General features: G+C 39.2%; 1 protein-coding gene across 1 annotated transcript; it reads left to right on the top strand.

Moving 5' to 3' along the window:
- Positions 1 to 241: 241 nt before the first annotated feature.
- On the top strand, positions 242 to 26,533 carry GPR37 (G protein-coupled receptor 37). The gene is made up of 2 exons (XM_082472340.1): positions 242 to 12,132; positions 24,933 to 26,533. The coding sequence occupies exons 1-2, from the start codon at positions 11,107 to 11,109 to the stop codon at positions 25,749 to 25,751; spliced, it is 1,845 nt and encodes a 614-aa protein (XP_082328466.1). The 5' UTR covers positions 242 to 11,106; the 3' UTR covers positions 25,752 to 26,533.
- The last annotated feature ends 291 nt before the right edge of the window (positions 26,534 to 26,824 follow it).

Genomic DNA, 26,824 nt, shown 5'->3' with positions numbered 1-26,824 from the left:
CTGAATACACTGGCATCTAAATAAATAGTTATAATAGAAAGTCTCTTATCTGGTGAGTAGAATCTGTTGTTGGTTACATCACTGAAAAGCAGTGAATGTGAGGAAGCATTAAAAAGTGATTAATACATATCTTAAATATTGTATTTTAATTTAAAACATACAAAACATACAAATATATTGTATATTATTGTATATTAAATATTGTATATTATTGTATATTTAAATATTAAAATATTAAAACATACAAATATATTGTTTAGTCACCAATCTTTTGAGATGAGGCCAAGAATTTGAGTGGTGTCTTCTGATTGAAGGTCCTCATCTTCTTTTTTACACAAACCACACCCATAATGCATCATTCACATTTCCAGTTTGAGTTTCATCATAGTAGAAAAAGAAGTTAACACTTGTAAAGCAATCTAAAAGTGTAAGCATTTTAAGTTTTTGTCATAATATTTTACAGTTGTCTCACTTGCACTTAATTTAACAGCATTTTAATCAATTCTTTATAAAATATTCAAAGAAACATCTTTATTTCATAGAAACATCTCAATTTTTATATAATGTTAATTTATGTAATTACAGTGACAAGAACAACTGTCTTTCACAGGGGAAGAAACAAGCACAACTGATTTTGACTTTGGTAAGCAACATAGGTCAAGGAGCAAGGAGAGAGCAGAAGAGCCCAGGTTACCTAGAGGACAGTCTATCAGCGATTGGACAGGTCATCTGCAGCCTGTGTTTTACAGGTAGAAGGAAGAGCATTAGTGAATCCAACTTTGGTTAGTTCTAATCAAACAGTTTTCTTTTAAAAAATTACTTTTCCTTACTTTAAAGATAACATGTTAATTATAGAAATTTAAAAAAATATGAAAACAAAAACCACACAAACACAATGCACCACCTGGAAAATCACTCTAAATATTTTCCATCATTACTTCAGTCATTCTAAATCCATAAAGTTCTTTTATGCATGGATCACATACAATACAATAGTTTAAAAAAATAGTCCATGTTTTTAGCTAATAGTGCATGTATGAATATACCCTAAGATATAACCATATGTACTTATAATGAGCCTGTCATAGCTCATAAATATTAGTAGTGATGTTGGACCTAAAATCAGAGTTTCTAGATTTCCTTCTCTTCCATAAACATTCTATACAAAAGAAAGATTTTTTATAAACTATATAAAGAATGTGAATCACTAATATGAAAATTATATAAACATTTAAAACACTTATTACTTTTTTGAATATTATATTCTTTAAACAGTGCCTTAACCATTTACAAATGAAGATACATGGGTAACATTAGAGACACTCCCAAGATTACCCTGCTAGGTAATTAATGGTAGAGTCAGAATTAAAACCCAGATCTCTTCTCCATATTGTAATATATATTGGTACCTGTGAAAAGTCTAGTCTTCATGATCTAGGTGAACAGTCTGCTGTAATGGTCTGAGGGTATGTATTTTCCTAAATGTACTTTCCTCTAATAAAATGGCAGATTTCTAATACCTTTAAATATATTTCCCATTAATAATTAAAAATTATAGCAATTTTATAAGCAGTTACAGAACAGCAATAAAATATCTTCAAAAAACAAAACCCTGAATTGCTTTTTCAAAATGGTACCTGAAATTAAAAGAATTTCAAACTTGTTAGAAGTAAAAGCGCCCTGTGTTATTGCCTCCAAAGTCTGGTACATAATTTTGAAGCCCAGTTTTAGACTGCAGACAACTCCAAGTTAAGAACTACCTCGGCTCAGCTCACTTCATCATGCACCTAGCACGGCGCCACATAAAATGGTGCATAGTTGTTGGTTGACTGCCTCCAGTCATTTTTTTTCTTTAATAGAATCTCCAAGTCTTTCTTAAATGTTGTATGTATTTTATTTCTCTTCATCTTGAACCTGGAAGGCAGAAATGCTTTCTCCACACACCTCCCATATTCGGTGCCAGAGTCAGGTAGAACTGTTGTCCTGAGCTAAGGACCTGGGACAATTAAATCGTGTGGTTGTACTTCCTGGAAAAGTGTGTGTAGCTGGTGGTGAGAGAAACAAGTGGCCCTTGTAAGAACTTCAATCTCTTCATTGATATTCAAGCAACTAAAACAACTCAGTCCAACAGTTACCGAGGACCTGCTGCAGGTCAAGGTGTGCTTTGAATTTATATACATTCCCTTTTCAATCATTACAGCAACTTTGCAAGTCAACAAAGTGATCACCCCTGACTTTTCCTGGTCAGAACCCCTTCTCATATTGGGAAATGCCCCCATAATTCTTCTGTGAACTCCCTTCTCTGTCTAACATAACTTGCAGGAGTCTGTGGAAGCTGTTTATTTCAGTTTTGTGCATGCTCTCTGACCACATCTGAGAGATCCAGGTATGATTATCTGACCATGCCCGGTCCTTTCCTCAGATATTGGAACTAGAAAAGGGAAGTTAATATCTTTCTCCCTCTAATGATTGAATTCTTTAATGTGTAAATGTGTAAGGTGTTGGCAGGTGTATTTTATCGTATGTCTGAGGTGACAAAAGAGCTGGGATGCTGGAATAAAGAAAAAATGGCAACCGGCAGAAGAAGCAGAGACAAAGGATGGATCAAGGTTCGGTTTAGTTTCCTGTGCCTCCATTCACTCCCATCCCGTCCTCAGGGTATTCTGTAAGGCCTCCTTGCAGGGATGTGCCCTTTGAAAATGGCTGGTTCTCAAGTCCATTCATAATACCTCTCTTTATTGCCTCTCTGACCTGTCTCTCCCCATTTCTACCTTCAACTCTATTCCCAGCCACACTGTACTACTGCCACTATTTTAAGTCTATCACGTTGAGTTTTAGTTCTGCCCTAGTTTTCCCTGGATGTCCAACCCTCCCCTTCTCCCCTGCCTTCCCTACCTCCCCAACATTAATCTGCAGGTTTACAACTTTCTTCTTCAAGGGCATCAACTTTGACCCCTCCTCCAGTCAGAGTAAAACACCTTTTTATGTTTTCCTAAGCAACCCTCACTTTGCCTATTTTAGAGCTAACTTTGTTATTGTATATTCTAATTAAATGCCTACATACTTGACTGGATTCTCTGTTACAGTGTGAGCTCCTCGAAGATACAGATCATAACTGTTTTTCTCACCGCTATACATCTAGCACACATAGCACTGTTCCCAGCACAGAACAGGCAAGCAAAAAGTATCTTTGAATAAATAAAAGATTAATATAGATTTTAATATCACAGTGTAAGGAGATCTCTAAGTCAAATATTCCTAAGTATTGTGATTGAGCACTCTTCAAAAAATAAAATTGATGTTAAGCTCTTTTTAAGAACAAAAATTCTCATACACTATTCCTAGCAACACTGAACCACTTGTTCTATACACTTCCTTCTTTTTCTCTTCTCCCCCTCTTGGCTGGAGTCAGTCCCTCTGCTTACAACATGGTTTCTTCCTCCTACACTTCAGTAATTAACTCCCACCCTCCTGCCCTATTGCCTTCCATCTCCTTCAGGAAGCCTCTCTGAACCACTGACTGGTGGAACTTCCTCTTCACTCTCAAAGAACTTGGTTTTTAGTTCAAATTCGATTTCTACCGCACTGCATGATATAGGGCAAGTAACTCACCCACTTTGGCCTCAGTTTCCTTATTTCTAAAATGAAGGGGTTGAACTAGATTAATCATCTTTAATTTCTTTTTTAGCAGCCAAATTCTCTTAGTTTATACATGAAATTCCTTTATGAAGTCCAATCTATCCATTAATGGAAGTCTTGTCAGAGAGTGAATGTATCTTCTCTCCAGTGAGCTAAGAATCATCTTGGAATCATGGAAACTACCCCAGCCTACATTGCCTAAAAGAGGCCACCCTTGTGATCACCAGGGGGTGCCTCTCTCAGAAGGTAGACCACTGCAAGGGGCCTTGGTCATATTATCACTTAAACGTCCTCTCTCTGATGCAAGAGGAGCTACTCAGCTTCTTTGTTATCTGCAAGTGGAAATGAAAGCCTTCCCTTCTCCTAAAAGGGATGCTCAGGGAAGGAGATTGAGTTCATAAAGGGGTGAACATGAAGCCAGTCCTGAAAAAGCACTCTGTGGACCAGCTGGGGCCCTGGAAGTAGCTGTGCATGGGAACCAGAAAATGCAAACACTAAAGAACCAGTAGTCTCAAGTATCCAAATTTGATTACCTTGGGTCACATCTTAACATTTTGTTAACTTGACCATTCAAAATTTCTGTCATCAGACCAATTTGTTGTGGTAATAATACCCAGTCCCACCCTCTCCACACACTAGGTTAAAAATAAATATAAAGCAGATCTCCTTCTAAAACAAGTGAACACAAATCAGAAAGTTTATACTGGAAAAGACCATGGTTTCCTCTTTGTTGACCAATCTTTGCGGTAGAGTTTTATGACTCTCACAAAGCAAACATTGTTTTGGCACCATGTATATTTCAACTACTAATCAAGAAAATAATGGCTAAAAGTGCCAAGACTCAAGGCTTAGATGAATCCATTGGATCGATTTCTTTGCTGGATCTAAATTTAATAGCTTGCCAAGAGAGCCAATCAATGATGCATTCTTTTTAAAAATGATTCTATCTCAGTGTTTCACTTTTCATGTAGAAATGCATGCTCTTCCTCACTGGCTTTGTACAGAAAAATTACATTCTAGTGACTTTGCTAAAAATTCAAATTTACTAGTATTTTAAAATTTTAAACAAAGACCATGCTTCTGTGGTTTAGCTTGACTTGCTTTTATACTCGAATATCATTCAGTATCAACATTACACAGAATATTGCTTGGTCAGAGATGGAGCAAAAGTAGAATAGGATGATTTGTTTAGGAGAGTCTTAGAAGGAGTCTTACTGATACAAAATACAGCTTGGATCCAAATAATGGAAGAAGGAAGTAAAATAGGTACCTTTATAATATCACATTTTCTTTGGGTAACTTGAAAAGTTCTGCCTACTGTGGTTATTTACAGGATTTAAAACTCATGTGATGTAACTGCTAGGGAAAATGTATTATTTGAGAAGTTATGAGGGACAAAAGCCCGAGGTGGTCTGGTCTCCTGCTATATCATATTGACTCAGTGCCAACCAAGTACCTTTGCTTCTCAACACATTTCCATCAAAAGGTGGGGCTGCATTTCACAGAGAATTTACCTCTAAAGAGCTGAGAAAGGTTAGAATGTTTGTTTATGTATGTGTCAATGAATCTTCAATTTTACCCTTTGTTACATTCAAATTTCTTTTTTTTTTTTTTAATTTTATTTATTTTTGGCTGCATTGGGTCTTTGTTGCTGCGTGTGGGCTTTCTCTAGTTGCGGTGAGCGGGGGCTACTCTTCATTGTGGTGCACGGGCTTCTTATTGCGGTGGCTTCTCTTGTTGCAGAGCACGGGCTCTAGGTGCGCAGGCTTCAGTAGTTGCAGCATGCGAGCTCAGTAGTTGCAGTGCGTGGGCTCGGTAGTTGTGGTGCACGAGCTTAGTTGCTCCGTGGCACGTGGGATCTTCCCAGACCAGAGATCGAACCCATGTCCCCTTCATTGGCAGGCAGATTCTTAACCACTGCGCCACCAGGGAAGTCCTCAAATTTCTTTCCAATTAAAAAAAAAGACTTGATTATGCAATATAGTGTAGTTTTCTAAACATTTTATGTATCCCAACAGCTACATTTTCTTCTGTCATAGTTAAAGGACTATTTTAATTATTGTTGATTCATTTAAAAATTTAAATACTTTAACATTGATATTTGATTTTTAAGATAGACATGATCATGTTAGTGTTTTATCCCAAACAATACCATTTTTCCCATTAATTAATTCTAGTTGAGCTCTCATATGTGGCACGGGGAGGGGATGAAGCAGGTAGTCAATAGAGGCGTCTAAACTAACAATTTGCAATTTAGGGACAGAGAGTTTGCAACCACAAACTGTTTGTAAAAAGAGGTATTTTGAATCTCAGAACATAATAATCTGTTGGTTGCATGTTACAGTTTCTTTTAGAAAGTGGTCCCTTTGAATTCTATGAAGCCAAACAAAAGGAAAGAAAAATTACTTGAAAAGTGAATTGGGTGCTGAGTAAAACTTCTTCCCTTGTTCAGTGATGTACCTTAGAACCTGAAATAGTAATTTCTCTTATTTTGTCATGTGCCTTTTTTCAAACACTAAATGAAGTGTAATAGACTGTATAGAAATGCCAAGACAGGTAACAATTTACATGTTCTCTTTTGTATATAAAGTCAATATTATATATTATAAACCCTGTGGGATGCTGACACAGAAAAATCCATGTTCAAATCAGTTCTTGTACAGATAAATGACCTCTGATGTAAACCAGACAATGATTAGCCAACATCTTTTCTGATCTATTTCTCTAAAACAGAAACTACAGAAATAGATAAATTGTGACTATTCCAATTTTAAAAATTATAGTTACATATGAGATAAGCTTTGAGAAAAGATTTGAAAGACTTGTTTTTCTTTTGCAGTGAATGCTTTCTAACTTTTCTTATATAATAAGCCCACTTTAGACTTTTACGTATCAAGCATGATCTCCTTCAAGGCTTTCATGTTCTTGACGGCATTTAAATGTTGCTAATAGCAACAAATAGTTGAACTACTAAAAACAACAACACAAATATTGTCCATTTGTAAAGTCTTTTCATATCTGTGTAATCATCGTAACAACTTGGATGGGCAGAGCTGAGAGGAGATATGGGTAGCCTTGTCTTACAGATAAGAAAATTGTGTTTCCCAAAAGATAAATGATTGACATTGTCCCAGACTCCAACAGGGTGGTTGGAGGTCTCTGTGATTTTATTCATGGTCACAATAAGTCTTAAGGAGCCAGAGCATGGCACATCCAAGCTGGAAGGCATCATTGTTCAGGTTAAGGAGGGAGCTACTTATGAATAAGAAGGTATTGTTTCAGACAAGCACGGACAGCCCCTCCACCAGGATTTTCCTAAACCTCTCTCCAAGCTGGCTACCTCAGTGCTTCAGCTTACCACTTGGAGAATGATGCCCAACTCAAGCCAATTACATATTTTTCATTGTATTTTCTCCTGTCTCTCTAGATATTCTTTTTTTTTTTTTCCACTTCAAAATGTGTAAGGAAATAGAGAGTAAGAGAAGAGAGTAATGGATGGGGAAAGGTTGTCCTTTTAAAAGAATGGTCAGTGAAAGCCTTTCTAATAAGGTGATTTTTGAGTACTTACAAACATATATCCAGTAATCCCAAAGAAAATCCTGACAAATTGAATTCAACACCATCTGTTTTTAAAAAAAATACTATAGCATACGATAAGGCTTATCCCTAGGAATGCTAGGCTAGCTTAACATTCAGAACATTTTTTAAATAATTTATGAAATTGAGATATTTAAGGACATGGATCACCTCTTTTAGTCAGCACTGTACTGGAAGTACTTAACAATGAAATAAGACAAGGAAAACAAATGGTTGTTGTAAAGAAATAAATTTGGTGTTATTTGTAGATTAATTAAGTCTACATATAAAATTTAAAGTTATTAACAAATTTTAGAGCTACCATATGTACCTTACCAGATATTAAGACTTATATGACTGCAGAAATAAAAATAGCATGATGTTGGTACACGGATAGCCAAATAGACCAATGTAACCAATGAATAGAACAGAAAACAGGAAAGCATACGTAAACTTATGTGGGAGTTCAATAAAATAAGAGAACTGTCATTACAAATGGTAGGAATGGTTGGGCTAGTTGACAACCCATATAGGTAAAAATAAAATTATATATATTTCTTCATATTATATATAAAATATATTTCATATTAAAGACCTCAATATGAACACTAAATATTTAAAACTTTGAGAAGAATTTTTAGGAAAATGTCATTATGACATCAGAGTAGGAAAGATTTAATAAGCAAAACTCAAGAAGCAAAAGTATAAAGGACAATAATGCTAAGTATTTCTAAAAGTTTTACATTTCTGAACCAATAAGGACACCATCAACAAACTAAAAATCAAGCGACAAGTTAGAAGCAGACTGTGGTGCAGAAGTAGTGAGATCCAGTGTCTATCTAGGATGGGATCAGGAATGTCACAAAAGAAGAAACCCAACTTACCAATAAAAGGTGGAAAGATGATCAACCTCACTAATAATTATAGAACTACAGATTACAATAACAATGAAATGCTATTTTACCTCCATGAGACTGGCAAAAATGAATGACAATGACAATATCCAAACAAAACTTTGAGGGGATAGGAAGAAAAGGGGGGCTCTCATATCCTGCTCTTGGAGAAAGTAATTTGTCAATACCTTAAAAAGCTGATGGTGTTAATATCCTATGAACCTGAAATATCATACGTAAGTATAAACCCTAGAGGAGCTCTTGCATGTGGGCACAAGGAAACTTCTATGCTTGCTTTTAAGAGTAAAAAGAATGGAAACAACACAAATGTTAACCAATGTAGGAATGTAAAAATTAACTATAGCATATTCATAAAAAGGACAAACTAGACTTACATGTATCAATTAGGCTGAATCTCAGAATTATAAGTGTAAAAGGAAAAGAGCAAAATTCAGTGTCTTAACTATTCTATGCCACCATTTGTGTAACTCTTAAAAAGCACACAGAACATCATGATAAATCATATATGATCTAGCATAAAAGTACAAAATATGTGGATGAAAAAATACACATCAACTTCAGAATATTAGTCACCTCAGGTGATAGAGAGATGGGAATAGGGTGAGAGAAATCTTCTACTTTAACTGTAATACTTCATTAAAAAAAAATTCAGGGGGGGTAATCTGGGTTAGTTGTGAACAAGAAAAAAAAAGTTGTCAAAATAAAACCAGAGATATTGCCCCCATTCTCATCTCATTAATTTTAAGTCTTGGTTATACATGTGAGCTATTTTTTTAATCCTTTTTTTTAACTCTAGATCTGTGTCACTAATTTCCATCTCTACCCAGAGAGAAATTCAAGTTCAACAAGGAAATAGCTTTTGCACCCTTCCCAGAAACTCCATTGCAATTGATAGGTGGCTTAAAGTGGCTTAAAAAACACAAATTCATTATCTTATCATTCTGGGGGTCAGAACTCTAAAAATGATCAGGCATGGCCTATTCCTTGCCTTTTCCAGTTTCTAGAGCTCTCCAGCATTATTTTAGCTCAGGGTCTCACTTGACTCAGACCCTCCTACCTCCCTCTAGCACGGACCCTTGTGATTTCAATGGACCCACTTGGATAATCCATGATCTTCTCCTCATCTCAAGGGGATGAGAATCCCTTGAGAAATCACATCTGCAAAGTCTCTTTTGCCATGTAAAGTAACATTTTCACAGGTATTAAGAATTAGGATGTGGACATCTTCTGGAAGGCCATTATTCTACCTACCACAATAGGCATTATTTCTCATTGTGTTTTCTCCTGTCTCTCTACATGTTCCCTTTTTTCAAAATGTGTTTATTTTTTCCTCTATCACTTGCTCTCTCTTAATCAGTTTGTCTGATATTTGTCTGTCATATTAGCTATATCCTGACAGCTGTGGCCTGAGTGTGGGGTTTTATAATATAAAAGGCTGGAAAGGCCTAGTCAGCCAGGCTGGAAGTTCTGTTCAAGTTAATTTCCCCCTACGTATCATTTCCTTCTACTTCATCAAACAAAACCACTTTCATTGTGGTCTGAGTGGTTCCAAAGTAACCCCTGGTAGGATGCCTCCTAACCCCGTGTTAAAGGGAAAGGGGTATCCTTCGCATCCCCACTCTGCATCCCACTCCCAGAACTGCTCATTCTCTATGATGGAAGCCTCTGAGCTTCCTTTCTTTCCCGTCCTCAGTTCTTGGAAATACCTAAGGAGGCGAGCGCCTCACCTTACGACTCCCTCGAGGACCCAGGCCTGGAAGCGAACGCACGGATCTCTCCCCACAACCCGGCTCTGGGACCGGTCAGGCTGGTTCAGACATCTGGGGAATTAACATGTCCCGCCCATCCCTAGCCTCGAGCCGCGCAGGCTCCGCGCCTCCACCCTTGTTCCCTCGCCGCTTCCAGCTCCTACGCGTGGAAGCCGCTACAAAGGGCTTGAATGAAACGTGTGTGGGTTTAGTGACCTCGTAAGCCACCAGGGGATCCCGTCTCCCCACAAACCAGCGCATCTCTCGCAGGAGGCTGAGGAGGGGGAGGAGGCGAGGAGCGGAGCGCGGGGTTTCGCGGGCGCGCGCTGCGGCTGGAGCGGCGGCGAGGGGCTTCCTGGCCAGGCACCGCCTCGCCCGCGGCGGTTCCGGGCGCCACACTCTCCGCCCGGGCTGCGCCCGCTGTCGCCGCCACAAGCTCCTGCGGCCTCCGGCACTGTCCACCGAGGAGCAGAGCTAGCCCTCCCCATCACCGACTCCCTTCTCCGCGGAGACGCGCCGCCCGGCAGCCCGCGCCGCCCCCTGGTCAACTTTGAGCAAGAGGACAAACAACTTTGGCCGTGGCCGCGGGCTTCGCATCCCGCTTCTCCTGGTCCGCAGGAGCCTCGCGAGTCGCTGGGGTTAGGTGGGGCGAGAGTTTCCCCGGCGCGTCTGCGCGGCGTCTGGCCGTGGGCAACCTGTTTCCAGCAAGCGGGAGCGGGAGTGTGGCTGCTAGTCATCTGAAGGTGGGGAGCTCGTTTTTCTTTCCCTTGAAGCGCCCTCGTCTTGCTGCTGGATAAAGCTATATCGAAAGCGTGTAAATAGGCAGAGCAACTGTTAACAGGAAGGCAACCGCCCCAAAGGCAGGGAGGAGCGTGGGGCTTCGTCCGGGCTTCTCCCAGTCGCAACATTAATCAACAGTCAGGCGTTGGTTGCAAGTTTTCAAGGTCAGCCACCAGCAGCAGCGATTCCCTCTCTGAATCTTGGGGATACGCAGCCCTCGGGTTGGCTTTGGCTGAGAAATGCACAGGACACCAAACGAGGAAGGATTGTAGAGGGGAAGGGCTGTGACCCCCCAAGACCCATCCCCCCAACCTCCCCCTAATCTCCCGTCCCCCGCTGCAGGGGCGGGGGTTAGTATGTGACATGTGTCTAACTCTCAGCGGCAACTTTGGCAGCAGGTGTCGGTCCTAAGCAGGAGCCGCCGTTGCCGGGTGCGCCCTCGCCCAGCCATGCGGGCCGCGGGCGCGCCTCTCGCCCGCACCTCGCGGCTGCTGCTTCTGCTACTGCTGGAGGTTTCCGCTTCTCCTGTCCTCGGGTCCGCCCCTGCGCCCGGGAACGAAAATTGTCTGGGGGAAAGCTGTTCACCTACACTGATCCAGCGTCGCAGCAGGGACGCTTGGGGACCGGGAAATTCTGCAGGAGACCTTCTGCCAACCCGTGCGCCCAGGGAGGAGGAGCAGGAGGCAGCGGTGCGCTTGGCGCCTTCATGGGACCCACCCGCGGCCCGCGGCGGTGACCCAGGTGCGGGCGGAGGGGCGGAGGCGTCGGCAGCGGAGCCCTCGGGACCTCCAGCCAGACCACCTGGCGCCTGGAGGTGGGAAGGTGCCCGGGGTCAGAAGCCCCCGGGTACTTTGGGGAGAGGGAACCCCACGGCTCTCCAACTCTTCCTTCACACCTCAGAGGAGAAGGAGAAGGGTCCCAGAGGCGCTGGCATTTCTGGGCGCAGTCAGGAGCAGAGTGTGAGGAAGGAACCCGGAGCCAGCGACCTTTATTATTGGCCAAGGAGAGCCGGGAAACTCCAGGGTTCCCACCACGACCCCAAACCCAAGACGGTCAATGGACCGTCGGGGCACGAAGGGCGGACGATTGCACCCCCTGGCAGGGCGCTGGCTCTGAATGGGTCCTCCCTTGAAGGAGTTCACGAACGCGGGGGTCCTCGGCGGGGGAACAGCACGAACCCGCGCTTGCGACTGAAGAACCCTTTCTACCCACTGACCCAGGAGTCATATGGAGCCTATGCGGTCATGTGTTTGTCGGTGGTGATCTTCGGGACCGGCATCATAGGCAACCTGGCGGTGATGTGCATCGTGTGTCACAACTACTACATGCGGAGCATCTCCAACTCCCTCTTGGCCAACCTGGCCTTCTGGGACTTTCTCATCATCTTCTTCTGCCTTCCGCTCGTCATCTTTCACGAGCTGACCAAGAAGTGGCTGCTGGAGGACTTCTCCTGCAAGGTCGTGCCCTATGTAGAGGTAATGCCTTCCAGGGGGTCTCAAGCTACGGGCTTTATTCATTTCCGGGATTTATAGCATCAGACCGGCTGCTCCACGCACCTACCTGGCTGCTGAAGCCCTTCACTTTTTCTCAGGGTCCCTCCCTCATTTCTCTTGCCAATCATTTATAGACATTGGTATTTACATACTGGGCACAGGGGCGGACCTGAGCAGCTTTGTCCACTCACTTTCAAACTCATCTGCTCCTGGATTGGGAAATAATTATGATCTCATAATGTATAGAATTGTTTAGATTTTAAATTTATCTCTCTGAATTATGGTTTTATACATATAGATTTCTGATTTGGAGACTATCAGAGATTCTAGAGTTAATAAGTAGCCAGTCCATGACTGTCATTATTAGAACCTAGCAAGAAAAAAAACCCTGCATCACTTATCTACTAGGTTTCTAGTGCTCCAATATGATTTCTTCCCCAAGGATATTATCACATTTCTTCTTAAATATCAAAATTGGAGTAATATTTTATTTAACAAAAGAAATCTGCTTTTCTTTGTTTGTCACTTGGCCTGGATATATTAGTAACCTCCCAAGTTAGTTTGGCTGTCTGCTATGCTATCCCACCTAAATTTGTATGTCATTTCTGTTTCTCTTTTTTTCTTTCTCAATTTTGTAACCATTTTATTTATTTTGTATGAATGAGCTTAAGCAAAAATAACACTTTGTACATCATGGCACAGAATTTATTTAACATTCTCAAAGTATATAGTATATATTTGTCATTTGTTAGAGTATAAGGGATTGGCTATTTTTCCAAGACTAGACAATTTCTTAAGAAGAAGGGGACACATAATAGGTTCCAAACTTTGGAAACGAAAATCTTTGAGTAAAATTTGACTGTTAACATCCTACAGCTAGTGTCCTTAACCGTTATTATGGTAGTTGGAATTTGCTCTTTAAATGGCATTTTTTTTAAACACCAGCTCTTGGAAGGAGCCCAAGTGCTTTGTTGCCAGTTGTGTTTTTAGCCAGCTGGCCCTTGATTTACTCCATTCACACTGCCCATTTCATTTATGGAAGCAGAAGAAGGGAAACTGTAAATATTCCAGAGCCCCTGATCCTGTCTGGCACCAGGGCCAGTGACACTATGTTCAACATTGTTCCAGGGCCTAATGCTAGGGGACAAGTAAACAGAAAACCATACCTACTTAGAAGGGCCAAGGCAAGAGACTGTAAATAAGACCCTCTGTTATCCTGGCAGGAATCAGATGCAGGATCATTCCATGCTTGCTAAATCAGCTGTTGCTACTTTACCAAGATCTAGGATTTCTCTTGTTGCCAAGCTCCAAGTAGCTCCGAAACATTGAAATACTTGGTAGACAGCTCATTTTTGAATTGCAGAGAAGGAAGTGAAATTTATGGAAGAGAATATGTGTCTACCAATTGCCTTTTCAAGGTCAATTTCAATTTAAGATTTCTCTGATTGTTTGAATAATGCAGAAGAAATTGACATATGCAAAAAAGAGACAAAAGTAAACTATAAAGTGAATAGGAGCGTTACCTCCAATAAGAGGGAAGCATACTGGCTTGTTTTAAATGTACTGGACAGGATGAAATCATTATACCTTAGAGGGAAAAGCAATAAAAAGGACAGAAAAAAGAAACTGGGGAAAGAAAAAAAATTACCAAAGTTCTTGAAAAAAAACTTTAAAAGAAAAGAATCCCATTCAAAGTCAGAAAAGAATATACAAACTTCGGCTAGTTTAATGAGACCTATGAGTTTTGAGTGATGGTATTTATCATGTATGTGTTTTAATTTTCTTTCTCTCTGATTCTGAGGATTTTAAAAAATGTATACTTTCATTTGTATTTCATTTTTAAATTTAATTCTCAGCTCCTTAAGAAAAACAATTATTATTTTTTACTCTCTATTTCCCCCCTTCTTCATAGCCCTTTTCTATTTTTTAATTATTGGTACCAGGCTCTTTTTTTTCCCCCTGGAAAAGCAAAGGCTTGGAGAAAAAGATTCACTCATTTTTTTTTTCTTGAAAATTAAACTATAATGTACATTTTTACTGTTAGAATAATGAATAAAAACCTTAAGATTTAGTGTTTCTATATTCATACCTAATCCGAGTCTTCTGAAATAATTCTGTAATGTTTCATCATACTCAGTGAAAATGATGATCAGACAGTAGTATCAGCTCCATACTTCCTGATTATGAGGACAAGAAATACAATCCAAATCTCAGCATAAAGCATTTCTGCTTCCAGGAGGCACTGCTGTTTTCACAGAAGTAAGAGGGATCTAATGCCTATTCCATGTTGGGTTTCTGAAAAAAACCAGATGTTAATGTGGAGATCTGCTTCAGAAGTTTATTGGGGTGTGAGCTCAGGTTCAACACCTGTTAGGGAATGAAGGAAGCAGGACTGGGCAGAGAGGGACGTTGAACTGTGATGCAGATGCCACAGAGACCTCAGCTGACACCACAGGGAGCTCAGGGCTGGGGTGGTCCTAGAGGGAGGTCCTGAATGGAGGCAAGACGGCCCAGCCTTTATAGCCCCTAACAGACTAGTCATTGGATGCAAGTTGCTCCCAGGAAGGGGGCATAACCTTGAGCTGGGTGGATCTCTTTGGTTAAGGGCAATTCCTAGAGAGGGATGCAGCTAAGAGCCATCAACCACCCATAGTCCCAGCAGCTGGGGGAGATCAGCATTTCATTCCTAAAGGACTTTTGGGAAGAAGCAATCTGGGTGGGGAACCATAGCAGCCACTACAGTGGCTTTTGAATTACCACGTTAAATTAGAACCAGATGGCATTCTAACCCAACCCCCTCATGTTAAAGATGACACATGACACTCAGAAAAGAGAAATGACCATCCTACGTATACATATTTAGTCAATGGCAACCAGACCCTTGTTCTCAACACTTGATGTTGATATTTGTTTAGTAGGCAAACATCTATGAGGCAAAACAGTGTCCGGTGAGTGTTTTCTTTTTCTTTCTGCTCCTTGGCATCTTTTAAAAAGATTTTTGTATCCAACAGACAGGAAAAATAATAAGCCCCGTTAACATCATTTGTTATATGATGAAATTTGTAGCTCTTTATATTCTTAAATTTCATCGTTTCTCGTAAATTCCATAGTTGGTAGCTCATTAAGTTTTAAAAAATTGCAATAATCTGAGACAATGGCATTTTTTCATGTGCCAGACATGATTATTTTAATAATCAAATAAAGATACATAGGTTATATTTTATGTTCCTAAAAATCACAAAGTGTTCTAGATTGGGGAGGACATTACAAATCTTTTTGAAAACTTTCTCCTTGATTTGCCCTCATTCCAAATCTTTTTCTTCTTGACCACAAGACTTCTGAAACTTACTTGACATTTTATCTCCTTTATTATCTAGATTTTTGCCTTTTCTTTACTTTCTAGTCTCTTATATTTATTTTACTTGTTGGATATTCTTCCTTTTCTTCCCACCACACACCTTCTTATGGATTTATAATGTATGATTTACCATTTTTCTAGTAGTCTTTTTTGCCTTTTTGAATGTTTTTATTTTTAAATTTTTCTTAGTTACTTAAAAATTTTAACCACAACTAATTTTTATTGATCTTTTCAATTTTTCTCTCCCATCTTCTCCTTTGCCTTCTTTTCCTTCTCTACCACAGTTCTTTTTTCTGCAGCTTGAGTATTAGCATAATCTTAAGGAGGAAGTAGAATTTGGGGGAGAGTTGGGTTTGTGTAGAAAAATAGGTGTTTCTTCAGCAGAAATTATAGGTCTTTGCAATTCGCATTCAAGTCTTCTTTTTATTTCAATTTGTTGACCAAAGCTTAAGGAGAACACCCAGCTTCCAGAGTCTATCTCTAGAAAGGGAGGTTTATTATAATACTGCTACGAGTGGGAACGTAGTAGGAACATTTGTAGTTGATAATTTCTCTTTCTGTTCCAGGATTATGATGTCTCTGTGGCCTACTGATAAGTCCCATAAAGCAGACGGAATGGTAGGAAAGGGGGATAGGACAGAAGGAAATCTGGGTGGATGGTGGCCATCCTAACAGCCACGTCATTTTAAACTGGTTTGTCAGAGAGTCACCAGAAAAAACTATACTCAAAGCAATAGTTGTATGTAGAGAGAGAGCGTGTAGATGTGGGTTGGATATGGAGGTCTGGGTGTAGATTGCAGTAGTAGAATGGCAGAGGAGTCCCCTACCACACCATTCTCTTAGGGATCTAAAAAATGGTTAAAGCCAAATAACTCAGGCATTGAATGTGGCTACTAGAACAGCTCTCTGCTAATTATTTGATGAAAGCCAACCAGAGTCAGTGTATCATGTGATCCAGATCCACTGCTAACTTTTTATTTCCATTTGGATGTTAATTGGACGTTTTGAATAATATAGACAGCTCCTTAGTTTAAAGAACTCAAAACTTCATGGTGAGTGGTAGGGAAGGAAGAAGGCTTCAAATAGTTCTAAGTTAACCCCAGATCTAACTGTATTTTTATTTTCCTGGGATACAAGATTCCTGCATGAGGGTGGGGAGTGGATAAAGGGAAAGCATCTCACCAGGGCCTCTGGACCAGGGATGATTTGTGAAAGGTCTAGAATCTTTCGTGATGAAAAAAGCCAGATTCTCCAATGGCTTTAGAAATACTGGTTTTAAACTGAGTGAGCAAATGACTTTTTCATTGTCTTAGATTGTAGTTGGCACTGACAGATACGAAAAGAAGGGTACTGAAGCTGAAGATGATATTGCTCTACAGTTTTGTGAGTCTACACAGATTTTCCTAAACCTCTTAGATTCAAGTACTAGCACATTGATCACGGCAGACAGTAAATTTGCTTGAGGAGTGGATTAGCCATTGGGTATTCTGATAGACTTTTAAGTGGAAACAGTTTTGTGAGCCACTTGAAAGTTGCTAATAATACTATCAGGGAAAATAGACACACTGTGTGAGAATGGTGCTTAACAAATATTGTATGACTTCCTATTAATCCCTTTATAATAATTTTCACATTCCCATGCAAGTGACAGTATTTGGCTGATAACTCCAGCAGAAAAGAAAAAAAGTATAAAGTGTGCTCCTATTTATAACTCCATTCATGAACAGTGTATGGTGAAGTTTACTGAATTTGGGTTCCATGTAAGAAATAAAAGCTTTATGATATTCAAATGTGAAATTCAAATAATTTCCTTGACTATTGATTGTAATAAGAATGTCATCCTCTTTTAAAGCTTGCCAATGAAGTATAAACAGGAACATGGATTTTTCTTTACTTGCCTTCTAGAGATATTAGTTGGCATTCAGCTTTTAAGGATTATACACAAAACAGCAGCACCCAATAACTGATTAAAGAACAGCTTGTATAATTCATTATTTCCTATAGTCCTTTTCCATAGATGTCATCATTCATTCATTTATTTACTATCCATTCATTCATTAAACATTTATTGAGCTTTTCTGCTATGCTAGATACTATGTTAGGAGGGAACAGGAGTGCAAGAAGAAGGGAAAGAGAGGAAAAAGTTTCCAAAGATGAGTAACATAGATATGATACTGCTATTATAGACAGGTGAAATCATGTGCTACAGTGTGATGAATACTATAAAAGAAGCTTAAACAAGGTGTTATGGAAGTTCAGGCATGGCTCTGGAATGGGTCAGCTCACATTTGTACTTAGTTATGACCAAAGATGGAGAAATTCAAGTGAAAACTGTGTTCCCTCTCATTCTTTTTCAAGCATGGTCTTACGCTTAGTTTTCATAAATGCATACAGCCTAGAGCCATGGTGAAAAGTTACAACTATGAAAGTCTTTTAATTCTTGTTTTCTCAATTCTTCCTGGGATAGGAGGTCTATAAGACAATTGGGCAGATGGGACAGTCCTAGAAATTTCATTTAGAATACAGAATTATTCTAAATATTATTAAATATTAAATTATTATTTAGAACACACTGCCTGAGATAACCATTTCTACTTTAGAATTAGTCGTCCTTATTAGCCATAAGGACATTAAGTAAATCAAATTTTTTAAAGTTTATTTAAATGAATTGTTTAATTAGCAATGTAATAACAGTACATTAAATTGAGTCCTTTTCTTCTGAAAATCTCTAAAAGTACCTATCGTTTGATTTGACCTTAGAGAACATAGGAAGAAAGGCTGACGAGGGAGATACTTTAGACCCTATTATAGAGTCGGGGAAAGGGAAGCATAAAGAATGGACCTTCCTGAGAACTGGATTAATTTCTCAAGCCCACAGTCAAAGTGAGGACGTATCCTCAGTTACTGAGGGCTGCCAGCGTATCTGGTTATATCAACAAAATATCTCTCAAGAGTGAAAAAGAAGCAAATATTTCCACAGAAGCAAAATAGATCTGAGCTTATGAGTGTACCCAAGGCTGAGGAAGTAAGGGTCTACCTTGCCCTTCACGCTTGTACTGCATGGGCCTTGAGAGAGTGATCCCACCTTTAATAGCTCGTCCTATGTGCTGCAACTAGGTTTAACAGTGTCCCATTGGAAGCACAGGGATCTGAGTCTGGGATGTGGACCGTGTGGGGAGAGGGTGGGCAGACAGCTATGCAGGGAGGTTTGTCTCTGGCACTGCATTTCCGTGTCCATCCTCCAGGGATCCTCTGTCTTTTTTTTTTTTTTTAACCACAAATTGACCTGCCAAGGTCCCATAATTAACTCAACCTTGTTGCCAAGACTAACTCTTAAGTATCCTTATGAGAATGGTATTCTTTGCACCAGAAGAGATGATCTCACCTAAAATTTCAAGGTTGAGTGGAGAATGGAATTGCTACAACCTCAAATATGGGCCCTTTCCATTTGCAAAGTAGGTACAGATACTTTCCACAAAACCTCCAGAAGAACCGGATATCATCACAATTCCAGACTTATTCTTGAGACAGAATACTTTCAGTTTGTGAATTTATGATGGTTTTCAATGTGCCCTGTCAGCACACTTGAATGGTTGATAGCATGAATGATGCCAAGGTCACTGATTTGATCCTAGCCTAGAATGAGTCATTTCAATTAGGTCTATGACTGTACTCAGGGCTGCCATTTTTTTATTCCCTTCTCGTCACTCCCTGCCTTCAGGGAACTTTCCTCCTACCTTTACTGTCTTCTCCTTGGTTCAGATTTCTCTTATATAGGAAAAGTATCTGTTAACTAATTCACAGTAAGATGTGAAATTTAGAGATACATGCCTTTTCAAGAGGAATGAATAAAGAAAGGGTACTTCCTTAACCTACTACCAACAATGGAATTTTGGTTAAGAACAGAGAAATTTTGTCTTAAAATGTGGTTTCTCATAATTACCCAAGCACAAATGGATGAGGCCAACTCTGATTTTGTCTTTAGTTTAGGTTCACCATCATGCAAATCAATTTCATTAGTCACAAGAAAAAAATAGGTGAAAATTTGTCACTGCTCTTTGGAAACTTGTCAGAACCCTTAGGTGAAAAACCGAAATTCCAGTTCATTTTAAGATTGATTAGAAACATCATAATAATATCAACGGTTGAAATGTGGACTTTGAGCTTGTGGGAAATATTACATTTTGAAATGAATTTCTAATTATTGAGAATAAATATGGAATATATAAATGCTTTAAGACCTGTTGATTCCAATAGATGGCTTCCATTTTAGGACAAATGATGTTAATCTTGCTTCATTTGCATTTTTGCACTAATGAGCATTGGCATATTTATAATTAAATTATAACATTTTAGATAAGTTGTAGTAAAATGATTATTTTTTTTTAACTGCAAAGGAATGTACTTCTACAGAAGTCAGAAGTTGTCATTGGTAGGAATGTCAAGGTGGGACTATAAAGGTAAAGAAAGATTTATAGGGTCAAGACAAATTTTAGGATGATATACTGGCTTTTAAATAGTCTCCATTGTTTTTTAAATAAGTAAGAGCATGTTATCAAGTTTAAAAAAAAAGGGAGGAAAGTTGAAAATGAGGCAATAATGACAGTTGATATCTTCATTGGAAATCACATATAGATGAAATAGCCTGGATATAATAGAAATAGATAGATATTTATGATATGTGACTGTATCAGATTAAATCTCAGTGATACTGATAAAGGTAAGAAACCTTCTTTTCAACGATGGAAGCGTGGCCATGAAGGGCTCTGTTTCATTTCAGAGATGTGTATGTCCTTGCGAGGGTTGAGACAAATCTCTCCTACTCTGTATTTTGGTTTGGAAACACTAATGCAAGTGTGATGATTTGCATGCACTCTGAAATGAAGACCTTTTGATAAAGGCCATCTCATTCGCAGCAGTCTGATAAACAGGGGCTCTGAGAAACATGCTGTCTCCACTGTTGCTCAAAGAAGTGTCTCTGGTGGGGAAGTTGCCCTGAAGTGTTGCAAGGATAAGGATATGGAAAATGCAAGAGGAAGCCAGGGCACACAAGCTCAAGCCATTTAGAGTTTCAAAGGAAACTCTACCCTGTGCTCCTCGTGCTTTTTTCCTGACCGATTGTTAGGTCTCTAACCATGGACTTATAATAGGTTATCATTCATGGCTCAAATGAATGGGTTTTGTTAACAATAACGCCCTTGTTTCGAGAGTTACTTGTATACAAAGGACAGCACATAAATAGATGCACTTAAACATCTTTTTGAGGTAAAATATAAGTTAGGCTAGAGTAAGTTGTCATGACTTTGGTTAGAAATTTTCCTGTTTTATAAAAATCAGTGTATTCCAAGCACTTCACTGCACTTAAGCATGTAGATTTGATTTCATATGAAAGAATTTTTGCTTGGAAGTACATTGGTCTTTTCTTTCCCCATCAGTGTTATCACTGATGTATATCAGAGGGTTTAGCAAAAGACACTGTTTATTTGGTATGAGTTGTACCTTCATAGCTTAACCTCATTCATAAAGGTTTCATATTTGTCTGTCTGCAGTAAGCTTCTGAGAAATGGAGCAATAGCTAAAACAGGAGTTCCATAGATGACTGTTTTTCTTTCTTTTTTTTTCGGTCGCGCCATGAGGCATGCGGGATCTTAGTTTCCTGACTAGGGATTGAACCAATGCCCCCTGCATTGGGAGCGTGGAGTCTTAACCACTGGACTGCCAGGGACGTCCCGACTGTTTTTCATAAAGTATCCACGTGCTCTTTCTTCACCTCATTTTGAATGAACTTAATATAGTACTAGGTAAAGATGGTGGCCAGGATTTCCTCAAGGCTGGATGTTTGTATTGAGTTAGCACCTTGAGCAGTGAGGAGAACATTTTGACACTGGAGCTGCCTCTTTCCCACGTGAGTGTCTCCACTTGCCCTGTGCCTGTCCAGTGCCTTGAAGCAACACTGCAGGTGACCACAGGTGACCACAGCTGCCCACAGCCTTACCACTCTGGATGTTGACTGGACAGGGGCTGAAGTAGCTTTACTGTTGTTATTCCAGGACACAAAGAAGAGCAGAATATTGCTGTTGGAAGAAAAGATTTTAGATTTTGTTTAGATTTTGTTTTAGATTTTGTTTATTTTGTTTATTTCGATTCTCTAGTGTCTGTATTTTGATGCCAATCCCCTCAAAATTCTCAGTACCTTATTTTCCCCACTAGTTAAAGATTTCTGCTTCCAGCTTTTCTCTGATCCTGATTCTCACAATTAATAGTCTTGTCTATTCAAAGTGTTTACAGTTCTGCTTTTGTTGATGTTCATTATTCCTTCCATTGCAGTTTAATTAATAACAGATTGCATCTCACTCATTCCAGCTCTCAGAATATTGCTTCAAAGAGCTACCCATCTAAGCTAATGCTTAACTGCTTTACTCCCAAGAGCGTATTTCCTAGTGATATTGAATTTTAGCAATCAGATATGGTCATGAAATGCAGAAGATCCAGCCTTCATGATACAGTTTTATAACTGTATATAATCGCACCATGCATCTTGGTAGAATTTCTAATGAGCTGTATGTAAACAAGTACATTTAAAAATTGTGATAGAAATCTTTTCATGTTACCCCAGCATTTAGCATTCTAATTACATGGATAGATTCCATATCTGAGTAGGCAGAAATTAGCCCACCACCCATTGTCCAGATGATTTTTATCAATTAATTTCTGAGGCATGCAGTTAAGCCTTTACAAAGTTTACAGTCTCCTGTAAATAATTTGGGAAAGTCCTGAGCTGGGACCTTGCACCCTTTTTGCTCTTTCACATCATAAAATCAAGTGTATAAGTGAATTTACAGAAAAATATCTGGAGTAATGACACTGCAGGCAGTGGCAGCAAGAGGGAGTAGCTATGGGGGACTGGCATTTGGGCTGTAGTTGCTGTTGGCAACTGCGCAGTAAGTGCTATCTGTATTTGGGGCGGTGTTTGCCTCAGCGGTTCCTTTAACAACTCTCTCTGTAGCTCTTGTGACCTTCCTGGACAGTTCACCCTGTTTCAGCTGGATCCTAATTGCAGAGGATCCTATCAGAGAGAAGTACAATTTGAAAATAGGAAGCTGGACAAAGGAGCTTCCTGAAATTCGTGTGTGACAACTGGGAAGGTTCCCTCAATCCATGATTCGTCAAATATGTTTGAGGTCCTCAGTACTGAAGCTCTTGGGAGTATGGCTGAAGAACTGAGCGTCTTCAAATAAGATACAGTGTAGAAGGCTTCCTGAGCGAAAAATTGAGGCACATCTTACTCTTGCTTAAAATTTGTCCCGTTTTTTTTTTTAAATCTTGTGAGATGAATTATACAGAAGCTAGAAACCCCCACCCCCTTTTTTTTTTTTTGCTTTTTGAAGCAGTGAACATCTTTTAATTAAGAGTGGATGTGCAGCACCGTTTATGATATCTAAGGAGTGGTAATCTAACACACCTGTCTTGGTACCTGTCCACCCACATTCATTTGTTCTTTGCTATTACCTCTCATGAAATGCTTTGTAACAGACTTGGAGATAGGTATGCAAATGCTGGCTCCTGTGATAATTGGTCCAGATTTTAAATCTCTAGATTTAAAATTAAAGAGGTTAGTCGGGGAGAAGACGCTATCTCCTGTGTGTTGTGCGTTCTTTGTAAGGAATGATAGAAAATTACCAAGCACATAGATATTCTGAGCCTCTAAGAGATTGCTTCTCTTCAGAGTCTCGTATTTTCAAATCACCAAGCTGTCCTTTTATCAGAAATGTTATTCATAATTTAAAAAGAATGCACAGCATAAACCTTTGTAGCTTTGTATTTGTGGACTGACTCAGGATACAGAGTGACAAGGAAACATGCACAAGATTTGCCTCAGTGAAGACAGTGCAGAAAGCCTTGCTGAGGATTTGTGTACATTTGATGGCACGAGAATTTTTTTGTTTTTGTTTTACAGTCTTATAGAGAGATGAATCAAAACATTTGAAAAGCTAATATGTAAATTAAAACTTTCAAAAATCTGTAAAATAAAATACAGCAATTTCCCAATAATACTGTTCGATGCAGACCTTTAGAAAATGGCACATCCTTGTCAGATTTGCATTCAAACTATGACATTAAAGAAATTACTGACATTAAAACAAAATCTGATTTTAAGACAGTTGCACAGTGTGGACTTCAATTTTAGAATTATTTTGAGTCTCTAGCAGAGATGCCAAATATATTTCCATCAAGTCAAACAACTCACTAAGTTGAAAGTTAATTTTAAAAAGGTGAATGTAGAGATGACTCTTTTTTCATGGCAGGCATATTAGATTGATTATTTCTTATACCGGTGTTTATGGGAAACTTCATGAATTTTGTAGTACAAGAACTGTGGTTATAAGTTCAACCGTGACCTCTTGATTTGCCCTGATCTAGACTTTGTTGGTCAGATTTTGCTTCATTTTTGCTTTTCAAAGAGTTAACCCCTCATTATATCTCATTTTCAGACTGTCTCCACCAAGTTATGAGATTAGTCAGGACGTGGATGCAGTGTCCTTATTTCCCACATGAGAACTAGTAGACACTGACTAATGTGTAGTGTGTAAGAAGAGAGATTGTTTGACATTGGAACTCTCGTAGAATCCACAAGGCAAGTTGTCATCGTTCTGGGGAGAGTGACAGCTTGAATGTAGTAAATAAACAACTAATGTTTTGAGTACTAAAATTGTTAGGATAAATGGTTTTCCTTCTGTCAACATGATCCCTTCGAGTTCTAAATATGTAGACATTAATGTATATTATATACATGTATGTATGTATATATTTCCTTGCCCCTTGCCAAGGCATGACTTATGCCTGTGCTTCTTAAACATTCCCACTTAGCGGGCAGGGGAGAATGAATGAAGGTATTTGGGGTATACCCCAAAGCATCCATCCACCTAGGGAACTTTCTTTTAGTCTCCTGGTTTATCTTAACCCTCATGAACATTTTACATCCTATCCATTGTCCTTGTTTAAATATATAAATAAAGACTCTATTTATTAAACATGAAGTTATTTTAATTTCCCCCCAAACAGTGGGGTAAATCTGATGCTCCCAGATGATTACTGTGTTTATCTTGTGACTTGACAACCACCTCGCCCCTCTAAGTTGACTATGACCTAGCTGATCTTCATGGCTCCTTCCAGCTTTAATATTTTTTGGCTCCATGACCCTGAACCACTATATTTCTTCTTCTTTTTTTTCTTCTAGTTTTATTTGTTGTCCTTACAATGATTCAGCTAAAGTCACCAACCCAGTTACTCATGCCTTATTCCAGGAAATCGTTTCCTGTTTTTCTTTTTTTTTCCGTACTTTTTGCCCATCTGTATTTATTGCCTAACGTTTTGATCTTTCAGAGATGACCCAGGAAAAATATATTCTGTGTTCCTCCCGCAGGCTGCTTCTCTCGGAGTTACTACGTTCACCTTATGTGCTCTGTGTATAGACCGCTTCCGTGCGGCCACCAACGTCCAGATGTACTACGAAATGATAGAAAACTGTTCCTCCACAACCGCCAAACTTGCCGTTATATGGGTGGGTGCTCTACTGTTGGCACTGCCCGAAGTGGCGCTCCGCCAGCTGAGCAAGGAGGACCCGGGCTTCAGCGGGCGCGCCCCCGCGGAACGCTGCGTCATCAAGATCTCCCCGGATCTCCCCGACACCATCTATGTTCTAGCGCTCACCTACGACAGCGCCAGACTCTGGTGGTACTTCGGCTGTTACTTCTGTTTGCCCACACTTTTCACCATCACCTGCTCTTTAGTGACTGCAAGGAAAATCCGCAAAGCCGAGAAAGCCTGTACCCGGGGGAATAAGCGGCAGATTCAGCTAGAAAGCCAGATGAACTGTACAGTCGTGGCTTTGACCATTTTATATGGATTTTGCATTATTCCTGAAAATATCTGCAACATTGTTACTGCTTACATGGCTACAGGGGTTTCCCAGCAGACAATGGACCTTCTTAATATCATCAGCCAGTTCCTTTTGTTCTTTAAGTCCTGTGTGACCCCTGTCCTACTTTTCTGTCTCTGCAAACCCTTCAGCCGGGCCTTTATGGAGTGCTGCTGCTGCTGTTGTGATGACTGCATCCAGAAGTCTTCCACGGTGACCAGTGACGACAATGACAACGAATACACCACAGAACTGGAGCTGTCACCTTTCAGTACCATACGCCGGGATATGTCCACGTTCGCGTCCGTTGGAACTCATTGCTGAAGCACAGCCTTTGGTTTGCTTAGGTTTCTTTATTTGTTTCATTTTCATATCCTGTGAAAGTTTTTACTTCGTATTTTTCCTTAGTGGGAAAACATGCAAAAAGAGAAATATTAACTACTGTAGAACTGATTTTGCAAATTAATATCTGTGCTTCGAAAAAAAAAAGTTTATATTTAGTTATTTAAGAAGTATGAGGAGGCCAATAGTTTTAGATCATTTTATCTGGTATGGTGCTAATATTTTATTTGAAAAAAGTGACTGCACCTTAATTAATTGCTAACTTTCTTTTGTTCTTTTAAAAATATAATCACTGTATATTGATTATAGCCATGTGATTTTGTAGGCTATTTTATGTTTGAGTTGTGATCGAAAGTATATTGTATATGGTATCGTGAGGTGAGTTGTAGTTAAGAAGCATTCACAAAGTAGCACCAAATAAATTACACTTTATTCTTTAACGTCATTGTCAATCTACTTTTAACCAAGATTCAATAAATCTTTTAATTGCCTTAAATACACAATTACTGATTCTATGCACAATTCAAAATCAGCCTTATTGTTTTATAATTCTATTTTCCTTTAAGGTGGGCAATCACTATGATATAAAGACATTTTCCTAACAGTACTATTTTATATGCATGATTCATAAAACTATACTGTATGTTTAAAAAATTGTATTTTTAATATTCAGCTAGAGATATAAAATTACTTCCAAATATTTATAAAATATGAATAAATAGACAGCAGAGTAGGAAGAAACTATCTTTTTTTAAAAAAATTCACCTCTGAACTAGCATGTAGAGCTACAGGTTTTCCCATGAAGAATTATGAACAGAACCAAGGACTAAAAAGCAACCCACTTGTCATCTGGTTTCATCTAAACACTGACCTTTGGAGCACCATGAATTCTGTGTGAAGCACTTTGAATTCTAATTTTTCTCCTTTTAAAAACTGAACTTGATTAAATCTGTGTGACTTAATTTCTTTAAGAAATTACAGTAGTGGAATAATAAAATATTTATACATCTTGATTAGAACACTTGAATATTCAAATACTACCTTTAAGTTGATAT

This window comes from Balaenoptera physalus (genome assembly GCF_965194825.1).
Source record: "Balaenoptera physalus genome assembly, chromosome: 8".
Classification (NCBI taxonomy): Eukaryota; Metazoa; Chordata; class Mammalia; order Artiodactyla; family Balaenopteridae; genus Balaenoptera; species Balaenoptera physalus.
The sequence above is the reverse complement of the archived record's forward strand: the minus strand, read 5'-3'. Positions and strand labels throughout refer to the sequence as shown.